The sequence below is a fragment of the Mauremys reevesii genome, linkage group 1 (genome assembly GCF_016161935.1).
Source record: "Mauremys reevesii isolate NIE-2019 linkage group 1, ASM1616193v1, whole genome shotgun sequence".
Classification (NCBI taxonomy): Eukaryota; Metazoa; Chordata; order Testudines; family Geoemydidae; genus Mauremys; species Mauremys reevesii.
Window position 1 is genome coordinate 307,287,156 of NC_052623.1, and position 22,721 is coordinate 307,309,876.

The window sequence follows — 22,721 nt, forward strand, 5'->3', positions numbered from 1 at the left end:
TGGTGCAAATTAATTATCCCCTGAGAAGTAGATCTCACAGGGTTTTCTATTTCATTTGTGCTGCTTCTCTCCCTCACTTTCACTAGTGTTTAATCTAAGACTTTCTAAACCGCAGGGCTCCTGTGGCAATAATCTGTTTATTGTCCATATGGTACAATAATTAGGTTTATTTGGTACAATTCATTGTACACAGATGAATTACTGGAGACAACAATTCTGCCCATAGCACTGCCTATTCCAGTGGTTCTCAAACTTTTGTACTGGTGACCCCTTTCACACAGCAAGTTTCTGAGTGTGACCCCGCCCTTATAAATTAAAAACACTTTTAAAATATTTAACACTATTATAAATGCTGGAGGCAAAGCGGGGATTGGGGTGGAGGCTGACAGCTCGCGACCTCCCCCCCATGTAATAACCTCACGACCCCGAGGGATCCTGACGACCAGTTTGAGAACCCCTGGTCTATTCACTAATATGTCAGTTGATGAGTAGGCAGTGTGATACAAGAGTAAGAGAAATATTGTCTGTCTCTCAGATGATTTTTCCTGCCGGTGTTTATAAGTCCACTATCTTCAATCAAGTCCTCCAGATTTCTAGAGGGGGAAATTGTTTAGCTGTTTTTATCAGGAACTCATTTAACTTCATTAAAGTCCCTTTCTGAAATGATCAGATCTTCAGTATATTGCCCCAAATTTGGAAACAAAGTATTATTTAAGGGTGGGATTTTCAAAACTTTAGCTTAATTCTATAATTGAAGTTAATTGTAAAACTCTTCAGTTGGGGACAGAGTTGGCCAACACTGAGTCTTATGAAAATCCTACTGTTAAGAAATGCTCCTGTTCCACAGTTAGGTACATAGCTATTGGAGCACTCGTTATTATGTGTTTTGCGTTGTTTTTGCTGTCCTACCACGTACAATTAAATACAGTCATCCTGGCCATCAGGGCTGTTATTAACTTTACATAGAAATCATGCAGTAGTCCCCACTCCAACACAGCATTTAAGCTTAAAGTTAAATAACTTTAAGCCCATGTTATTTCAGATCCTTCTAGAATGTCCATGATTCTGATGCTGAATCACTTTAATCTATTTTTCAGTTTTAGATGCAAGATAGAAAACATCTTTTGCAGTTTTCTTTTCCTAAGCAGAAATGTGCTCTTGACCCTCCAAATCTCTGATGCAGAACTCATTGCATCAAACATTTTTGGAGGAAATCTATGTGGGTGCTTGAGACAAGTAAAAGTGTTTCAGTTTTCACTGTTTTATTAAATCAGCACTTTCTGTGAGGCTTAATTGCTTGCAGAATCTCTTGAGCTGCATTACACTGAAGCTCTTCCTTAGCCTGTGTCCTCAACTGCTTTGTAATTGAGATTGACCAGAAACAAAATTCTTTGCTGGAATGTTTACCACCTCCTTTGTCTGAGTTCACCAGTTTCATTTTTCTTTCAGAAAAAAAGTTACATATTTTGGACACAGGAAATACCTTCTTTTAGTTTATTTTAGCCCAAGGCCTGAAAACAGGAGTAGAATGCTGGTCAGAAGTGGTGCGGTTATCCCATTCTTAGCAGTAGAATTGATGAGCATTGATATTCTGAAATCAGTCAAGTAACAAAATAATACATGTTGGCAAAGTTCATATCTTCTGGGACTCCATGTTTTTTTATTTAATAAATTCATAGATCCAAGGCCAGAAGGGACAGCTGTGATCATCTTGTCTGACCTCCTGTATAACGCAGGACATAGAACTTCCCCAAACTAATTCTTGGAGCAGATCGTAAAAATTGTCAGTCATGGAGAATCTATCATGAGTTTTGGTAAACTGTTTCAATGGTTATTTTTCCTCACTGTTAAAAATGTACATCTTATTTCCAGTCTGAATTTATCTAGCTTCAACTTCCAGCCACTGGATTGTATGATATCTTTCTCTGCTAGATTGAAGAGGCCATTATTAAATATTTGTTCCCCATGAAGATGTTTAAAGACTGTAATCAAGTCACTCTGTAACCTGCTCTTTGTTAAGCTAAATAGGTTGAGCTCTTTGATTCTATCACTATAAGGCATGTTTTCTAATCCTTTAATCGTTCTAGTGGCTCCTCTCTGAACCCTCTCCAATTTACCAGCATCCTCTTGAATTGTGGATACCAAACTGGATGCAGCATTGCAGCAGCAATGCCAAATACAGAGGCAGAATAACCTCTCTACTTCTACGTTGATGAAGGAATGAAGAATTTAATCTAGTCAATTTACTGATTAAAAATATCAAGTCAAAGATAACGATACAGCATAAAATGCTATTTGAAGTAGGAGAGATACACTTTGGCATCATTATGCCTGAAAGAGAAGATTATTACACTTACACATATGTAAGTATTGAAAGAGAAACAATCTCTCTACAATTTTAGATTTTGCTTTATTAACCATGTGTTTGGCTGAGGCAGCCTAATGAGTGGAACAATTAAAGATGCTCACTCCATGACTGGTTATAAAAAGTGTTCTTTCCTCACTTCTGTTGTACTCTGTTGCGAATTATCACCACCATCTGCAGTACAGCAGAAGCCACTGTGCCCCAACTTGAATGATGGAAACTTTGGCCAACCACGGCAAGGTGCAGCCAATTTATATGTTGCTCTTGGCTCCAGTAGCCAGTGCTGCAAAGCTTAAAGTGGGTGTTCAAAAACCACCACAAAGCAGAATGTGGAGCTTACCTTTTCTCTTACTGCTTTTGTCAGATTCATTCAGATGCTTTCACTTGTGAGCCCAGTTACAGACATGATTCACACATTTACATGCTTATACAATGTATTCATTTAGTCATCCCCCCCCACCTCCCACTAGTTTGGATCAGCTCCAAACAATAACATTTGCTAAAAGGTCTTAAAGTTTCAAGTCAAAGTAGACATAATCTCAGCTTCAGCACACTGTATCTTTGCCAGCATTAACCATAGTATCATACAACAGCTTTGGGAGTGATGAATTGAATGGCATATATCGAAGAGCTATACATTATGGGCTTTACAAGTCCTTCCTTTAGAAGGCAGGTCATTGTGGGAATGTTCAGTTGCATGCTGAACTTATTGGGTAGGACAAAAAAGCTTCTTTTCAGAGCTCAGCCAATGGTTGGCTACTCAGGTTTCACTTTCATCAATGTGTTATATTCAATACATCAGCTAAAGTGCCAGCTCAACGGAAAACAATCTCTTCTTCCAATGAGAAGCAGAATATTTTCTCTAGGAAGTGACTTGTCATTTCAAATACCAGCGGTAGGATTATAACCTTTTTTGACAAAGATTAAAGGCTAGCTTCATGGAGTACTTGGCTGGATTCTGCCTCTTCTTTAAGCTATAGGACAATCCACGGAGGACCTACCATATGTTAAGAACTCTGGAACACTTTACTCCTCAGGTGACATGGTTCAATAAAGAACTGTATTTATCACAGTGCTGTCATACAGGAGTTCTTCCTGAAGAATGCAGATTTATAATGGAAAACTGTTGATTTCCTGCACTGACCCAGACAGCACAGAAAACTTGTTGTGTTGAGTCCACACAATTTCATGAACATAATTTTAACAAAAGGACACAGGATAACTCTGGGTAGTTTAATTACTAAACGTAAGAGCTCTGCTGCATCAGCAAAATCCCTTTTCAAATAGCTTTGCATGTACACATGCTTATCTCTTTGAAATTGTACCCTATTTTGTACATTTGTAACCTGCATAATAATGTGGGAATAGGTTTAGCGTGCGGAAGGAAAACAATCTGATATCAATCTGTTATACTGTTAGTACTGGATTTTGTTCTTTCTATAAAATGTGCCACAGGAAGCAATTATGTGAGGAAACAACCATGTGTGAAGTCAGTGTGTGCACTTTCATTAGAGGGTGGCAATGTGGCCTAACAGTTACACAAAGAAACAGACTTAGGACACTGGGGTTTGCCACAATGTGTCATGCCTCAGTCTCCCATCTGTGTAATGGGGATGTTGATTTAGCCACCATCACAGAGATCATTTAAAGTCTCCCTATAAGTGCAAATACTATTTGTTAGAGAATTTCAGTAATAAGCATAGTCAAGGTGTTCAGTTGTCAAATAAAAATATTTAAAAAATTAGCAGATGTAAACGACAAATGAAACCTGGAGGCAAAGTGGAGGGGAGCTCTGCACCAGTGTGAATAAACTAGGCATAGCTAGGTCAAAATGGTGGGACAAGGAGTGTCTGCTCAGCCTCTCCTTGGTGGAGTCCTAGAATGAGCAAGGAGTACATGCAAATGAGCTCACTGGGCTTCTGTGAATATGGTCTCCCCCCATCCCAGTCCTGTGGAAGCTACTACTGGCTTTCTAATAACTCTGAAATAGCTGCATCTTGGGGCTGAGAGGCTCAGTCAGAGCCCCTCCCATCCAAACATTATGTGTTAGATGGGGAGGGAGGTGGAGGATTGACTGCAGGAAGCTATGTTAACTCCAATCCTCAGACTACCTGTAGATAGGGGGTTGTTTTCAGCTGTAGTGGGTGCTTCATGGCTGAGCTATCAGCCAGCTGTGGTGCTGGGGAATGTTTGACTCCTTATTCTCTTCTCTGCTGTTTCTCAGCCAGGGTAATGTATAGCGACGTCTGAGGAGGTTCTTAAGCCATGCTTGGTCCTCTTGAACAACATTCAATAGCAAACCAATGGGAACAGGAGGTAGAAGGAGAAAGCTTTTTGTAATGAAACAGATAGGAGTTTTAATCTTCTAATGGGATTTTTAGTAACAAAAGTTAGAAAAAAATTAACCTATAAAAATAACAAGCCCTGGCATGATTCCTTTAGCTGTAGAATTCAATACACATATATTGTAAAAGGTGCGGTGTTGGGTTTGGTTTGGCCTTGGGTACCATGTTACTGGAGCCTCTAAGTTGTGAAGGCTTGGAATCAATGGTTCCATTTTTGGCCCAGCTCTATAATTAACATTTTTAAAAGAGTTAAAATGAATATTACCAGTGGGCCTTAAACACTAACTGAATCTTCTGAAAACCAGGCTGTACCATGTAGCTGGTCAAGAGATGTGGTAGCAGCATTGCAGACCAAAGAGTGGAGAAGACAGGTGTCTGTTTTTCCCCAGTTCAGTGAAGCTTGGGTACAATCACTCAATAGGAGTTGCTAAATAGGAGTGTCTCTTAGGTGGCGTCTGGGGGAAGGGATTGGCATCATCTCCAGGGTTTGTCAGTCACACCATATTATCCAAAAAAAGGGACCAGAGTCATCACCACTTGAAGTAGGGGAGAAGTTTTCAAGGGAATTTTCAAGACGTCCTTCAGGCCAGGCTTGATCAGACTGGATACAGGGAAATAAAAACAAAAATAAAAAAACATACATTGAATAGAAAAAAATTGCACCTTTTCTAATTGAAATATGGAAGGTATTTTTAGATTTTCATGTTTTGTCTATGTAAGTCATGGCCCTTTTTGTGATTCCCTTTTTCCTATGTATTCTTGAAAAATGAAAAGAAATTCTGTATGACACAGCTGGGGGAAGTATCAGCAGAGAAACAAAAGAGGACTCAAGCATCATTGGAGAAATAATCTGAGGGAGGTGACCAGGCAGTTTGTGTTAGTTATTCCTGCCGTCTGAATAAAATGGAAGGTTCTGTTGTGGTTTTGATAGCCTAGCACAGGTAGAGTAGTTCCACTGAAAGGCCTATATGAAAGGTGAAATGTAGGTTATAGGATACACAACTGCTGAAAATTGCAGTATTTTTTTAATCCTCCCTTACACAGTTACAGAAAAATCTCCTTAATCAGATTTTTTACAGTGATTCGAAACAGAAATTCCAAAGCAGAATTAAAAAAAACAACTTGGAACTTTCAAAAGCTTCATTGAAACACCTGTGTAATATCTGGTGCTGTTATTTTAAGGATACTTCCAATAAGAAATAAGACATGACACAATCAAGCTAGAAACATCAGATCTTGAGTCACAGACTCTCAACACTGTAAGAGTATGAAGGTTTTCCTCGTCTATTGCCACAAGCCCAGAAGTCTGGAGAACCAAGAAAAATCAGGACAAAAATTATTGAACTTGCCAAACAAGAGCAATGGAAGCCTCCTGTTCCCGGTATCTCTGACTGCAGCTTTGATCTTGTCCTGATGTATACCATCAGGCTGACAATATGGCTACTCCTTTGCTCATTATTTCACAAAGAAATAATTACTGTATTAGTGATCTGTTCATATTTCACACTGGATCGACTGGAGATTATTTTCTATTTCACTGTACAAAGGTTAAGAACACTCTTTTCTGACAGACTCCTAGTTTCTTTGTTGGAAATGCAGAACTCCCAGCAGTTTCAAGAATGGAAAAAGGAACAAAAATTTGCAAAATGACCACCAGTTTCATTGACAGATATGCTACTTCTCCTATTGCCACATTTAGTGATATTAATTCAAACCCATTGAGATGCTGAATTGGCCTCTCAAGAGGCACTTAGCATCTCACCAGATAAAGCCCTTACATCTGATACCGCCTCTTGAAATCAGTGGGATTGCACAAGGTGTACATCAGTGCCAAACTTTGGTCCTTTTGATCAGCTTTAGAAAATGGATCTCTTGGTAATAAATCTGTTGAAATGGGAAACATTACTGATCACAGCTGTTCTTCTTGGTTAACCCTTGACTTCAGTGATGCTCCAAAAATATTTCACAATAGAACCTTTCTGTTATTAAAGCTGAGAAAACGGTGTTTCTTCACACCATTTTCCCCTAAACAAACCAATAAAATGCCACTGGTTTTTTAAATCTGTTAAATTCAAAAGACAGCTTTTACAGCTTGAGTAACATTAATACATTTATTTAATTATAATTTAGTTTTCATTCTTAAAAAGGACAAAGCATGGTCCTGCTCTACTAAATTAAAAAAAATAAGATAAAGAGTAACTAAAACAAATTCAAAATTCATCAGTATTAAGTAATATTAATATCAAGTTTCCTGAAGTATAAAGAAACAACAAATATGTCTATCTAAACTTTAATTATGAACCTTGCATTTTAAAGCAGATGATACATTAGTTAGTTTTGTTGACAACAGTTTGAAACTGAAGGTCCCAGTTTACACAGTTGTGTAAAACAATAAAAATCTGGAATTACCAGATCAGTATGTGAGATGATGTAATCTAGCTCATCCGTATTACAGATTAAAAAAAAAAAGTGGTTTTACCTTCCAGATCGTTTTCATCCAAAAATTAAACAGTTTTGCTCCTTATATCACACATTAGAAAAGCAAAAGGCAATCATGCATTTGGCAAAAGATTTAGTTGTGGTTGTATATTATATAAAAATGAGTCATACTGCATAAAAACCAAAACAAAATAAAACAATCTTTTGTACAGAAGGCTTACAGAGTATTAGTTTCTGTTACGCATGAAAGCAGCTCATTTTTCTTTCAAATAACTATACAGTTTATCAAATTCAGGAGAGCTCTTATAACTTTTGACATTCCTCTATAGGGAAGTTATCCCTTTCACCTATTTAAAAAAGTTTCATCTTGGAACAAAGAATTAAAATTAAACTAAAACTGTATTATTGATATTTCTTAATGAAGACTCTAAACTTTTACAGGTAAATATATAGTACAAAATCATACAAATTAAAGAAAGGGGTGTAAAGTATTAATAGGCCTATTCTTGCTTCATGTAAATAGTATTATTATGGACCTCTACAGTATCCGTTCTAAAAAGATAAACTCTATCTCTAAATAGCTAGCAAGGTTGTGCTAATAAAATATGATTCAAAGCTTATAATTCTTGAAGCATCAGACATTGCACTATTACTTGAGCCAGCTGATTCAATATCACCGTGTTTCTTCAACATTCACACTCAGACTAAGTTCTCAGCACACCATGGAAAAAGAAAGAAAAATGCACTTCTTTAACAACTTTAAAAAAAATCACTGAAACAGTGTAGACACAGTCAGAGCAAAAACATTCTCTATCTCCTATTAGATTTCCAGTTTTGCAAAAGCCATAGTTGACATTTAGACTCAGACCAGCTGGGATCTGCGTTTCATTTAACATCTTCATATCTTTCAGTATTATATCAGACAGGGAAATAGTCTAAGAACTTTTAAACTCTTATTTACAGCACTAGAAATAATAGAATAATATCAAGTTATTGAAAAAAAGCATATTCTTCCAAATGCAGGGCTTCACTAAAGAAAAGTAAAAACTTGAATCTGCAGCATAAAAAAGTATATCAGAATAATTTTGTTACTGTGCTACTTTCTTTTTGCCATTTTACTATGTTTTAGCTTATTATTATAAATGTTTTAAAACACAACTTTAACATTCTATTGTTTGTTGTTCCAGTGGGTGATCCTATACTGGACTCCATTTTCAAACTTTTAACATGCTGTTCCAATATCTTGAGGGAGGAGGGGCAATTATGCTGCTTGTCTGAAAGCCAGAATTTCACACTCAAAATCAGCGATGACTGAATTATTTAAACAATAATTCCTGAACTGAGTAAAAGAAATGGTATCAAGCTGCATATGCTGCCACTGATGTTCTTTGCATGATAAAATTGAAATAATCTATTACTAATTAAGAAAATCACAATTTGTTTGAGGAGATTTTTTTTTTTTTTTAAATATTGCGTTATAGGAAGTAAAGGGCTGGAAAATCCTTATAATTCAATGTTGCGGTTAATATTCAAAATTAAACTCCCAAATGAATCTAAAAATAAAAATTCCTTGTAATGGAACCTAGTTTCAAATGCTCCCAAAGTATATTCAATTGCTTCAAAAAAAAAAAAAAAAAAAAAGCTCTAAAAATGAATTCAATGTTTTTGCTTTGACTGTATCTCTAACAACCTGAAATGTCATAAATGATAGTAGGGCCATTCAAAAATATGCAGTACACAAAACATAGAGGATAGTACAGACAGACATAATTACTCTTATATTTACCACACACAATCAACATTTCAATCTCTATTATATTTCACAATTTGTTATTCAAGTTAAAGCACCTATGTATGGTGATTTTACTTTCACTGTACAGCCTATGTTATTGGATTTTAACACTGTAACTTGCCCCATTGGACCAAATCATGCAACTGTCACAAATCAGCATAAGTGTTTTATAAGGCATATCGGAACAAGTTAAAAATCATTTCTTATCCTTTCAAAAGTTGATTCGCTTGATGGAGGAGTTCCTGGATGCCTCAGTCCTCTTAAAGTTCATAGTAAATCAGAAGGGTAATTTTTTAAAGTATAATTTATTTGGCTTAAGATGGTGCCAGGAGTCTAAATGAATAGTAGTCCTCACAGGTTTGAAGGGTGTCCTTTAAACTGGGCTGAGGACAAGATAAATCCGGAGACATTCAGAATTCTAAGTAGGCAAGGACACCAATGGCAGGCAGCAATAAGCCAAGAAGACCAGGTGATACTCCAGCAGCACCTACAAATAAAAGAGATAATGCATGTTTGTTTTTATGTGAATGATCACCACAAATTTAGATGCAGGCAATGATTCAAGGTGAGAGATCTTGAAAACCATCTGGTACATCACAAAGCGGCTTCTACCTGTATGGACAATTTAAAATGGATAAAAGTAACCACAATATTACTAAGGACTCAGTCTTTCATTCTGTGTGAGCTGTTTATTCAGCATGTTTATATAATCAGTGAGGCCATTAAGATCACATCGGTGTATTTTGGTTTGGATGGTCCAGCAAGCCAGGAGGCTATACCAGGAGGCAAAAGGTCAAAATAAATATTTAAACACGTGAAAACAAAATGAGCAGAGACTTTGAAATGTGATGAAGCAAAGAGATACCTCCAGAAATGTTAATGTTGTTATGATCAGTAATAACCTAAGAGCTGCCACAGACCCTGGGCCATTTGTTTACCTGCTGGATTATGAAGTCCAGATGGCTAATCTCTAACAGTACAGCATTTGTGTGTATATTTCTCTTAAAAAATCACATGGTCTCTTTTAAATAAATATTTTAGGACAAAAATGTTCAGTGACAGTTTACAATCTTTGTGTGATTTTGCTTTGAAATAACAAGCATAAAAATAATACTGTGTGCAATGACTTTTGTTGTCTCGGTCCAGCTTCCTGTAAACAAACATCTACTTTATTAAGCCACAAATGGATCTATCTGGCAACCTTGCTCTCAATCTGGGGAGGAATGAATGGTGATGAAGAACAAGCTATCCTCTCATGCCTTGAGATGGTTCCTGTAGATCAGGATTGAGGTAGATTAGTTGGGCAGTGTGGAAGAAGGTTGCATTGCTGTCGTGGGTGGTGTACTTCAGCTACGGAGAGAAGACTTCAAGGTGGATCCAGTGCAGTCAGTCCCTATCTATCTAGATTTTTATTCTGTGCTAATCTCCATTGTATTTTAGCACCTAATCTAGTATCTCTCTCTATGCTTTCATTAAATACTAAACAAACCTAAAAGGAGAGGTTACTCACCCCATGCAGTAACAAATTTTTTGAGATGTGTGTCCCTAAGGATGTTTCACTTCAGGTGCGCATGTGTTCCATGAGCCTTTGATTGGCGATTTTAGGTAGCAGTGCCTGTTCGGCCCAACATACACTCAACTCTGCCTTGTCCTCAGCAATGTGGCTATTTAGAGCTGCACAGGTGACCCCCCTCAGTTCCTTGCCTACTGGAATGCTCCACAGTAGAGCGGAGCACCCATACAGACATACATCTTGAAGAACTACACTTATTGCATAGGGTGAGTAACCTCTCCTTCTTCGAGTCGTGTCCCTATGAGTGCTCCTTTTCAGGTGACTACTGAACATTACCCTTGAAGGATGGGGGAGGAGGTGCTTCATAGTCAATCCAAAATTGAAAACAATACAGTAGAGCCAAACATAGCATCAGAAGCTGAGTCATGAATTATTGCATAATGTTTAGAAAAGGAGGTCCCAGTTGTGGCTCTACGTATTTCAGCAATGGGAACATTCTTAAGAAAGGCTACTGAAGTAGAAAGATCTTATTGAATGGGTTAGTATTCTTGAATGAGGTTAGAGATCATAAGACTCATAACAAAAGATAATGCAATCAGATGTCCATCTAAAGGAAATTTGCTTGGAAATTGGAGATCCCTTAGATCTGTCCATAATAGACACAATCTGCCAGATTTTCTAAATGGCTTAGTTCTGGCCAACTAAAAGTCTAATGACCTTCTAACATTGAGTGTATGTAATAATGCATTCTCCTTATTCAGGTGTAGTTTAGGAGAGGAAACTGGAAGATCAATAGACTGATTGATGTGGAAATCAGAGGACACCTTCCACAATAATTTGGGATGTGGTCGCAATGTGACCTGTCCTTGAAAAATACTGTAAAGTGGGGATAGGCCATCAGAGCCCTTATCTCCCTGCAATGTAGAGCAAAAGCAATGGCTACCAGGAAGGCTATTTTTATAGATAAGTCAAGAAGGGAACAGGTCACCAGTGGCTCAAAGGGAGGTCTCATAAGGCATCTAAGCACCAACTTGTGGTCCCAAACATGGACATGTGACTCATTGAAAAATATTCCCCAGCCCCTTGGGAAATCTCACTATCATCTGACCGCCTGTCAAGCAAAACTAGGGGTACTCACTCCTCCTTGATGGTTGATATAAAACATGCATGACATATTGTCTGTCATGATCTTCACATATTTCCCCCTGGTCAATGGCATAAAATGAAGACTGTCATTGCTGACCACTCTGAGTTCCAGCAAGGTGATGTGCAGAATGCTCTCATGAGATGACCATCTGCCTTGAGCAGTGTATCGAGACGTGCTTACCATCCCAACAGAAATGCCTCTGTTGTCATCATCATCATTAGGAATGGTTGAGTGAAGGAGATTCCTGCACAAATGTTGTGAGGGTGTTTCCAGTAGGAAGAGTAGGAACTGAGAGTAGTTTGTACAAGCTGTGTTTGCCTGCCAAATAAACAGTTCTGCAGCACATCTGCAACCTTGTATGGTTGATCACTAAAGGCCCAGTTGCCATCTGCCCCAACAACTGAAGACAGTTTTTAACCAATGTCTGAGGGCTGATTTGGACTATAAAGACTAAATTCAATAGGGTTGTAAACCTCTGTGTTGGGAGGAAGGCTTTGGTGGCTACCGCATTGAGGCAGATTCCTATGAATGCCAAGCTTTGGACTGGGGTGGGTGGACGGACTTGTGAATGTTTAACTGCAGTCTCAGGCTGAGAAACAGTTCTGTGGCCTTCTGAGGGGCCGCTTAGGTCTCACTGTAGGAGCAAATGTTTAGCAGACAATCATCAAGGTATGGGAATACTGGGATTCCTTCTCTCTGAAGGTAAGCCGCTACCACTGACAGAACTTTGAAAACACTCTGGGAGCAGAAGAGGGTCCAAAGGGAAGCACTCTGTATTGAAAGTGGTTTTAACCTAGAATGAAACGTAGGGACCTTCTGTGGGAGAGGTGGGTCGCTATATGGAAACATGCATCTTGTAGGTTGAGGACCGAGAACCAATAACCTAGATCAAATGATGGTATTATTGCTGCAAGCGTTACCATTTTGACCTTCTGTATCTTCACAAACTTGTTGAGGAGCCTTAGATCTAGAATGGGTCTCCAAGCGCTGTTCTTTTTTAGAACCAGGAAGTACCTGGAATAAATCTCATTCCCAACTGATTCTGAACTGCTAAGGTTCAGGAGGGACTCTATTTCCTGCTTTAGAAGGCATTTATGAAAGGAATCCCTGAAGAGGGAAAGGGAAGGGGAGTTAGATGGAGGGAGGGAAGCAAAGTGGATGGAGTATCCTGCTGATACGATCTCCTAAACCCTATGTCCATAGTGATATGCTCCCAAGCTTGTCAGAAGTGAGAAATGTCTTCCTTGCTTTGGGAACTGGCTGTGAACCATTGCAGCTGGTATGGAAAAAGGGGAGAGGGTAACTTAAACACTCAATAACTCCAACAAAATTGGTGTTTTGGCAATGAGGGTTGCAGGGGTGATGTCTGTGTATCAGATGGTCTCATTTTCTGAAACCTCTGCCTCTTTTGCTGGGGTTCATAAGGGCTCTGGGAGCCAAGAATTGAGCAGAACAAGATCTCTCTGCTGTCTGGGACTTACTAGATTTCCTTTTATGTGCAGGCATGTAAATTCCCAGAGACTGCAAAGTGGCCCTGGAGTCTTAATATATGCAGAAACTCGTCTGTATTTTCTGCAAACAACATTAAGCCATCAAAGGGAAGGTCATCAACTGTATTTTGAACCTCCCTCAGAAATCCTGACATCTGAAGCCAGGAGGCCCTTCTCATGACTACAGCCATAGAAATAGAGCAAGCAGCTGTGTCAGGGGCATCCAGAGAGGACTGCAGAGATGTTCTGGTGAGGAGCTGACTCTTTATCATGATTGCCTGGAATTGGTCCTCTGCTCTGGTGGTAAATGTTCAATAAACAAATTGAACTTTGAGTAGTGGGCATGATTATATTTCACCATCAATGCCTAATAGTCAGAGATCCTAAACTGCAGTGTCTCACACAAATATAATTTGAGAGCAAATAAATTGAGATACTTCTGATCTTTATCATATGGCATTGATTTAGCATGGTGCTGCCTTACATATTCATTTACAGCTTTGACATCTATGGTGTTGGGAGAGGGCTCAGAAAACAGAAACTCCTAATCTTTAGTTGGAACATACTATTTATTATCAGCCCTTTTATGAGTGGATGGTATTGTCGCTGGGGTATGCCAGATTACGTTTGCAGGATTCAGCAGCACCTCATTAATAGGTTGTACAATTTGGAAAGATGATGATGTATGCAGAATATCAAGCATTTTATGTTGTAACACCTTAATCTCCCCAAGTGGAATTTGTAAGGAGTTCACTATCCTCTTAATGAGGTCCTGGAACCATTTGAAGTTGTCTGCCAGGGATGGTGGGGGAGGCATGACTGCTTCATCTGGGGATGAAGAAGAGATGTTGTTTGATAGGATGACCTCTTTGACTACTCTTGCCTCCTGTTTTCAAAGGTCTCTTCTTTTGGATCAGGCCTTTTTTTGAGAGAGAGCATGCGGGGGGAATTGTCTACCCTTATCATGGTGATGAGTGATGCTAGGGTCCTAGAGAATTGTTGGCAGTAAATCACCCATGGATCCCAGTACTTCCAATTAGATGGGCCATATGGTATAGGTGAGGGCACCCAAGAGTGCTCATAGCACTGGGATGGAGCTTGAGAGTGTTTTTCACAAATATGTTCCATCTCAATCTGACCGTGAGGAGAGGAGCCCTGAACTGAAATTTCAGAGACCAATGAGAAATCACCATCATCACTGTCATCTTCAACATCACTTTGTAGAGGTGGAGCACCAGGAGAAAAAGATGGTGACTCTGTTAGTATCAGGTGAATGTCTGGAGACCTAGAGGTCCTCGGTACCAAGAACGGATCGGTACCAAACAAAGGGGAGTCAGGCTTCTCTGTTATTGCAAGGTCTCATGAAAATGTAAACTTCTTAGGTACCAATATGGTGGTCAATACTGAGGTGGCAGCCTGACAAAAGCCTGTGGCAGATGGAGCAGGCAGTACTGCAGGCTTTATGCCCCCTGAGGAGAATCTATTAGCTGCTAGCTTGGTCTTCTGCAGTACTGAAATGTTAGGTACCGAGTGCCTGGCTGATTCTACTGGTACCAGCTTAGAAGAGGTAGTCCTCTTATCTTTGTTGATTTGATCCCCTGATAGTAATGAAGATCCTCCTGAGACAGAACCCTTAGATTCTTTGGGTTTACTGATGCTCACAGTACCTGAGAAACCTGCAGCCTCATGGGTACCAAGATGGGGATCAGCAGGTGCTGAAGCAATTGTCTCAATCAGTGACGGGGGTTTCTTTGAGATTCCCTATCTGGGGAACCTAAGCTCCATTTCCCAGAGTCCTTTTGAGGGAATTCTGGAGTCTTCCTCTTAGAAGTTGTACAGGAATATTGAGCTGAGTTGACAGTTGACTTGTTTGGAGACTGGTGTACAGCAGGGGAGGGGGGAAATCCCTTGGTCTGGGTCAGAAGACAGACAGAGGGAGCTCTCCATCATAAGGAGGCACGTCTGAATCTCCCGGTTCTTTTTGGATCTCTATCTTATGGCCAGGCAAAAATTACACTTCTGGGGGACAGGTGACTCCCTCGGGCAATGGACAGCCCAAGAATGCCAGTCACTCACTGGGTAAACCTCCTGGAACAAAGGGCAATGTTTAAAACCGGAGCGCTGGGCATACCTTCCCAGTAATCTAAAGTCCTTACAACAATTTTTTTAAACTAAACTACCACTATTATAACTAGTTGAGCTAAATAAAACTATGAGAAAAACTGCAGTTGAGGTAAGGTCAGCTTGGACACTGCCGAGGCTACATCTCAGGCTGAGGCGGTTGAGAAGGAACTGAGAGTGGTTTGCCCGTGCAGCTCTATCTAGTTATGGTGCAGAGTATGAGGCGGATTAGAGCGCATGCACAGGTCAAACAGGCACTGCTGCTTAAAATCTCGGACTGATGGCGCATGAGGCACATGCGCCTCTGAAGTGGAGCACCCACAAGGACATTACTCGAAGAAGAAAAATGATTTTGTAACACAATTCTGTTACAGCTGCTTCTGCTCACATTCTTTCCAATAAAGTTTCTTCTGAATAGTGTGACCAGTGTGATCAACCACAGATGGAGTAAAATGGCTTGTAAAGTTCAATCTCCTTAAACAGAGTCCTTGAGGAGTTTCTGGGGTCTACTTGTTGGAAAGAACTTTCTTTGCCAAAAGGTTCATGTAGCTGACTGAGGAAGAAACGAAGGAGCTGAAGGATGGGAAAAGAAAACCATAAACCATAAAGCAAAGTTTCAGCAGGTAGTTCTATTCCATACACAGTAGCAGCAAAGAATATTAAAGTCAAATATCAAGTGTTTTTTTTATTCAGAGATTTTACAACAAGAAGGGACCATTATGATCACCTAGTCTGACCTCTTATATAACACAGGCTGTAGGATTACACCAAGTGGGTTCTGCATCAAGCCCATAAATTTGTACTTAAGGATGTAGAAGACACAATCTTTCAGCCACAATAGTCTACATCTTTCAGTAAGTAAAGAGGCTGAGCCTGCATTTCATGTGCATTCAAAATCTCCCATTAGCAAATGCTGTCCTGATCAGATGTCTGAAGGCAACAGGAGTTTGAAGGTGAAACCAGGATTGGGATAAAGACAAGTTAAAATAAATGCCTGAAAGTTGAGTTGAGACACTTATTATCTGCACTCTGGAAAAATAAGGAAACCAGCTGAAAATGAAGTTGGATGGACTTGTGGCTAAGGAGTAAGGCAATCTGAGTTCGATTGCCAGTCTACCAGACTGCCTGCATGCCCTTGTACAAGTCATCTAATTGATCTTGGCTTCAGTTCTCTAACTGTAAAATGGGGAGCATGATATTTTCCAATCTAGAGAATAAGTTCATTAGTATATAGGAAATACTCAGATATTATGATGATGAGCACAGGCACTGACTTTGTCCCTTCCCAGGGGATGCTTGATCCCTGCTCCTCCTGGGCCCCACCCCACCCCATTTCCCAACCCCCCACTCCTACCCTGGCCCCTCCCCCAAGTGCATCCTGCACACTGCTAAACAGCTGATCTGCAGTGGGTGGGAGGTGCTGGGAGGGAGGGGGGAGGTGCTGACCAGCGAGGCTGACAGAGGGTGGGAGGCATTGGGGTGGGGGAGGAGCTGGTAGGGGGCTGCTGGTGGGTGTTGAGCACCCACTATTTTTTTCCCGTGAGTGCTCCAGCCCCGGACCACCCATGGAATCTGTGCCTATGATGATGAGCATCATAGGAAGGCCTGTAAAATCAAAATATCTCTCTGTAAGATATTATAAGTAAATGAGGATCAACCCCCTCACCCCCAAAGTTCAACATGTTGAACATGCACACACAGAGAGTTCAATACTCAATAAGTTCAAGATTTCTGTATAAATCACGTGAGAAAACTAGTTATTTTGAAGAGATTAACAAAAGTTCGTGTTTTTTTTTTTTAATTTATTTCTGCTTTTTGGTAGGTTTTTCTCTATATGCTCCTGACTGAGCTAAATATTGTGAGCCAGATTTTCTCCTGACTATATCCTGCTCTGAGGGGCTATGTGTCAGCTGAGAATGAGAAGAATGGAGCTTTGTCCTCACTACAACAAACCAGCCATGCAGCAAAAGCCTCACCCAAATGATTAAACAGCACTATCTACCATCTTTGCAGAGATTTTTTACCATTTAGCAATACAACTTACTTACAACTTACTGTAGTGATCCCTTTGAATTCTATATGTACATAGTATCTGAAAAATCAATACATAGCTCATCACTCTCCCTGTACTCATATTAAGTAATGAATTTATGGAAAGCACTATGCTAGACTTTAAATACAGCTGCTTAAAAATAGGCAGAGACTGAAAAATGAACAACTTATTTTATCACCAATGGGTGTGTGCCATATTGTCTTCACTGTTTACTAGCTTAATCTTGAAAGTCTTTGAATAAACACGTCCACATCCTCTATATCAAACAAGATTGCAAATGGCATTATCTGGGCACACCAGACTGTCAGTATTTAATGTTGTCAAGCCAATATCATTTATACACTTGTTTGCTGAGCAAGATGTTTTGACTTTGAGGTCAAGGAGTATAAAGAGATTAAGCTATTTAGTAAACAAAGTTCAGGCATATTTGAGATAAAATAGTTTCAATATAGTCTTCAGTCTGCACATATTGTGTAATCAAAAAACTTGCATCAATACAAAAAGTGTTTGCAGGGATTTCAGCAACAATTTGTGTGACCACACAATGAAGTAATGATTATTTTTTCTGATATGTTTCTGATATCCAACCACCATAAAATCAGCTGTCAGGTAAACTGAGGATGAACAGCAGGAAATCCAACAGTGCTTCCTTCATAAGCTCAGCTCCTAAACACTACAAACTTGTCTTTCCACAGAAAGTTCAGTATCCAACCAATTGAAAGACAAAGGGATGAGATGAATGCATTTTGGCCTTTGTACAGTTCAGAAATGATTTGCGTTATGGGAATAACCCTGATCAATTTGCACCTCATTTGGGATTATTTATCACTTGGACACATATAAGCAACTTTTTGTAATCACTTTCCACATATGCTAGAGTGATGGACCTTAGCAAACAAACAGTAACAATAAATGTGGTCTACAGAAAAATAATTTTTGAGATGTATGTGGGAATATCCACACAAAATGGATTTTATATTTGCAAGAACAGTTCAGTTGGAATCCTATTCAGCTGGAAATTTCTGTACAACAATTCAATCTGGGAACAGAAGCTACATCATGTGACTTAAGGCAAGTCTACATAGCAACTGGGAGGGGTAATTCCCAGCTCAGGTAGGCATATGTGCATTAGCTCTGCTCCAGCTAGTGCCTAAAAATATCAGCGTGGACATGGTAGCATGGGCAGCAGCTTGGTAAAGTATATACCCAGGAAGTGGATAGCCAGAGCAGCTGCAATGGCCATACTGCTAGTTTTAGATGCTAGCCTGAGCAGAGCTAGTGCATGTCCATCTACATGCACTGTGAATCAAACCTCCCACTTGCTATGTAGACATACCCTTAGGTGGACAGTCAAAATTAAGCAACACAGCTCAATTTTTGATTGTTTACAAACAATGCAGAGTAAAACATATGAATATTCTGCAAAGAAAAAAAAGTTACAATCTGAAATAAACTACTCCCTGAGAAGTACTCCCAGTGGGCAATATTCAACACAATTCACTTGGGGTTAAATTTACCCCAGCGCAGCAGGCTCAAAAATAGATTAGGCACCACTTCAGTGCTACCATATAAGCTCTATGCAGTAAGGTTACTCTTATACCCAGACATGACACAAACAGAACATTGTGAGGAAAATTATCACATTAAGCAGACTTCTGTCTTTTTTGTTGGACTACTGATGCTGATGTTAGGAGGTACATGCTGGATTAACCCTCCAGGCAGGCCTGTGGGTGCAATCCTGTAGTCCTTACTCATATACAACATCTTTGAGATTAATGCATGCTTTGGCTGAGTAGGCCAATGCTGGTTTTACAGCTGTAGGCCAATGCTGATGTAAGTCTGACCTGCCAGTCTTAGCAACTGTTTTAAAAATGAGAGATGCATTGACATATTTTTAATACTTTTTTTATTAATTTATTAAGTACTCCCAGTGGGCAATATTCAACACAATTCACTTGGGGTTAAATTTACCCCAGCGCAACAGGCTCAAAAATAGATTAGGCACCACTTCAGTGCTACCATATAAGCTCTATGCAGTAAGGTTACTCTTATACCCAAACATGACACATATATTTAATACAGAACACTGCTCTATGCTGTGTAACTTGCCATTGCTGGCATGATAATTCACCCATTTATTTCCTCCTTGGAAAAACAAAATGGTTGATTTTACAGTTGAAAGATGTACATATGTAGAGTAAGGGGTTTTAAATAGTTGCTTGTATATGCGTTTGATTACCTTTGCCATATAGATACAAGGACATGCAAATTAGCCATATTATGGACAAACCAGGCAGTACCATTAGCACACATGCTACAGAGTGCTACTGCAGTAGTCAAATCTGATCCTTTAGCATCTGACCTAATTTAAAATATGAATCACTGTAGACAAATATTTAAGTATTTGTGAATATGTGCAAACAAATGTATGAATTTATATAAAAGGAGGATTTTTGCACGCTCCATAAAGGCTGGCCATGTATGAACTTGGTATTTCCTTTCTCTGACTTGGGACCCATTTAGAAATAACACAGATGATTCGTATTAACATTATTTATGACTCCAAGTGAAGCCCTATTCCAGTACCACGCTATCTGTAACCCTATCCCATCAATTGCAAGTACATGCAGCACTGAACACACAGAATGGCAAACTGCAGCCACAGAAGGAGCGGCCAAGCCGAGTCAGCACGCCAGTCATGAGGCCTAAAGACCACCAGTCTGAAATGAAAGTATCTTTCTGTTTGCGGGTTTGGCATCAAGGTATCTAATTTACTGCAAATAAACAGTGTATGGCTGTGTGTGTTATATTCAATTTTCCTACTGGCCCTGAGCGTGAGTGTCCTCTCTATATATCTGGGAAGAATTACAGATTTGGCTGCATTACTATAAAAACGAAGCTCAGCTGTGGAAATCTTGAATTCTTTTAAACCTAGCATTAGCTTCTCTACAGTGGATAAGGAAATATCTCAAATGCACTTTACCTATGTACAGGATTTTGTTCCTATGATGCATGTGCTGCACTTGGTTAATCTATTTTTTGCATTCTGCTTTCAGGAGTCTGAAAGCCACAAACCACACACTGTCAATACAGTTAAGCATTTTCCCTCAAAAAGTTATATGTCCGAGTAAACGAAGGAAATATTGGTAGTTTTGGACACATTTTTCTCCAGTGGGAGCCATGTGTGTTAGATGAACTCCAGGTAAAATCCCACATATCTGTGGTTTTATCCTCCTTGCATCTTACATTCCCTGTTTCAGCACTGGCCATCCACTTGAAGCAGAGAAAGACCAGAGAGAAGTCCTCCACACTTCTGGACTAAGGCTGGCTTTGTGAGGAGAGAATTAGCAGAAGGTCACAAAAATGGCTTGTATATCAATTTTCCATTCTTCATATACTGTATTACTAGCAACTTCAGACATTCAATATTTTACCACTTAAATATAAAAATAACAAATCTAATGTGTATCAAAACATCTAAGACATCTATATATTGCTCTAAATTTTGTAACAATTATTTTCTTTAGACTTTGATTATTAAATTTGATATTGTTGCCCCTTCTTCTGACATGCGTCCCCTTCTGTTGAGTGGTAGCTGAATTCGGGGGTCTTGTAGCTCTAGTGGAAGAGAAATCAGTGACCTGGAGTCTGGGTATGCTCTACGAGTAACCTGCTTTATTTAAACATATACACCAGTCCTGGAACAGAGGCAGTCACTAACAGCATGCAGGTAATCCACTCTTTCAGAAATCTCAATCCACATACCTGTGCCCAAATCACAGGAAGCAGGGCTGGCTCCAGCATTTTTGCCACCCCAAGCGGCAAAGAAAAAAAAAAGGAAAACCAGATTGAGCAGCCATCGAAGTGCTGCCAAAGAGGAAGTGAGGACTGAAGGACCTGTGCCAAATTGCCGCCGGAGACCCAAACGTGCCGCCCCAATAACGGACGGAGTGCCGCCCTGTTCTACTGGCCGCCCCAGGCACCTGCTTCCTTCGTTGGTGCCTGGAGACGGCCCTGACAAGAAGCGTACTCTGTCCCATGAATTGCCTCTACTATAGAGAATAAAGCAGAGAGCAAACTCTTTGCTACCTGCTACAGCTTCTCTCAAAGGAAGACTGTATAATAGAACTAATACTGCGTTTCTCCAAAAAGTAAGAATCTGAGCAAGTTTTAAGAACTTGTAAGACTATGTGCTATACCACTACTTGGTGACTCTTGCCATAACGTTTTACAATTTTACAGCATTTTCCATTCAAGGATTTCAAAGTATTCTATCAGAGGGGTAGCCGTGTTAGTCTGGATCTGTAAAAGCAACAAAGAATCCTGTGGCACCTTATAGACTAACAGACGTTCTGCAGCATGAGCTTTCGTGGGTGAATACCCACTTCTTCAGATGCAAGTGGTGGAAATTTCCAGGGGCAGGTTTATATATGCAAGCAAGAAGCAAGCTAGAAGCTTCTTGCTTGCATATATAAACCTGCCCCTGGAAATTTCCACCACTTGCATCTGAAGAAGTGGGTATTCACCCACGAAAGCTCATGCTGCAGAACGTCTGTTAGTCTATAAGGTGCCACAGGATTCTTTGTTGCTTTTAAAGTATTCTATGTATATTGAACACAGGATAGAAAAGTATTTTTATACTTATTTTACAGATGCACAACCTAAGCCATAGAAAAGGTCAGTGAGTTCATAGAATCATAGAATCTCAGGGTTGGAAGGGACCTCGGGAGGTCATCTAGTCCAACCCCCTGCTCAAAGCAGGACCAAACCCAACTAAATCATCCCAGCCAGGGCTTTGTCAAGCCTGACCTTAAAAACCTCTAAGGAAGGAGATTCCACTACCTCCCTAGGTAACCCATTCCAGTTCTTCACCACCCTACTAGTGAAAAAGTTTTTCCTAATATCCAGCCTAAACCTCCCCCTCTGCAACTTGAGACCATTACTCCTTGTTCTGTCATCTTCTACCACTGAGAACAGTCTAGATCCATCCTCTTTGGAACCCCCTTTCAGGTAGTTGAAAGCAGCTATCAAATCCCCCCTCATTCTTCTCTTCTGCAGACTAAACAATCCCAGTTCCCTCAGCCTCTCCTCATAAGTCATGTGCTCCAGACCCCTAATCATTTTTGTTGCCCTCCGCTGGACTCTCTCAAATTTATCCACATCCTTCTTGTAGTGTGGGGCCCAAAACTGGACACAGTACTCCAAATGAGGCCTCACCAGTGCTGAGTAGAGGGGAATGATCACATCCCTTGATCTGCTGGAAATGCCCCTACTTATACAACCCAAAATGCCATTAGCCTTCTTGGCAACAAGGGCACACTGTTGACTCATATTCAGCTTTTCGTCCACCGTAACCCCTAGGTCCTTTTCTGCAGAACTGCTGCCCAGCCATTCAGTCCCTAGTCTGTAGCAGTGCATGGGATTCTTCCGTCCTAAGTGCAGGACTCTGCACTTGT

At 39.9% G+C, this 22,721-nt stretch overlaps 1 protein-coding gene across 1 annotated transcript in view; it reads right to left on the minus strand.

Moving 5' to 3' along the window:
- Window positions 1-6,802: 6,802 nt before the first annotated feature.
- CNTN1 (contactin 1) overlaps window positions 6,803-22,721 on the minus strand; it is a 443,616-nt gene continuing 427,697 nt past the window's right edge. Inside the window, exon 28 of the mRNA XM_039506174.1 lies at window positions 6,803-9,428. Coding sequence (XP_039362108.1) covers window positions 9,352-9,428 — 77 coding nt within the window. The 3' untranslated portion in view covers window positions 6,803-9,351. The remainder of the gene's footprint in view (window positions 9,429-22,721) is intronic.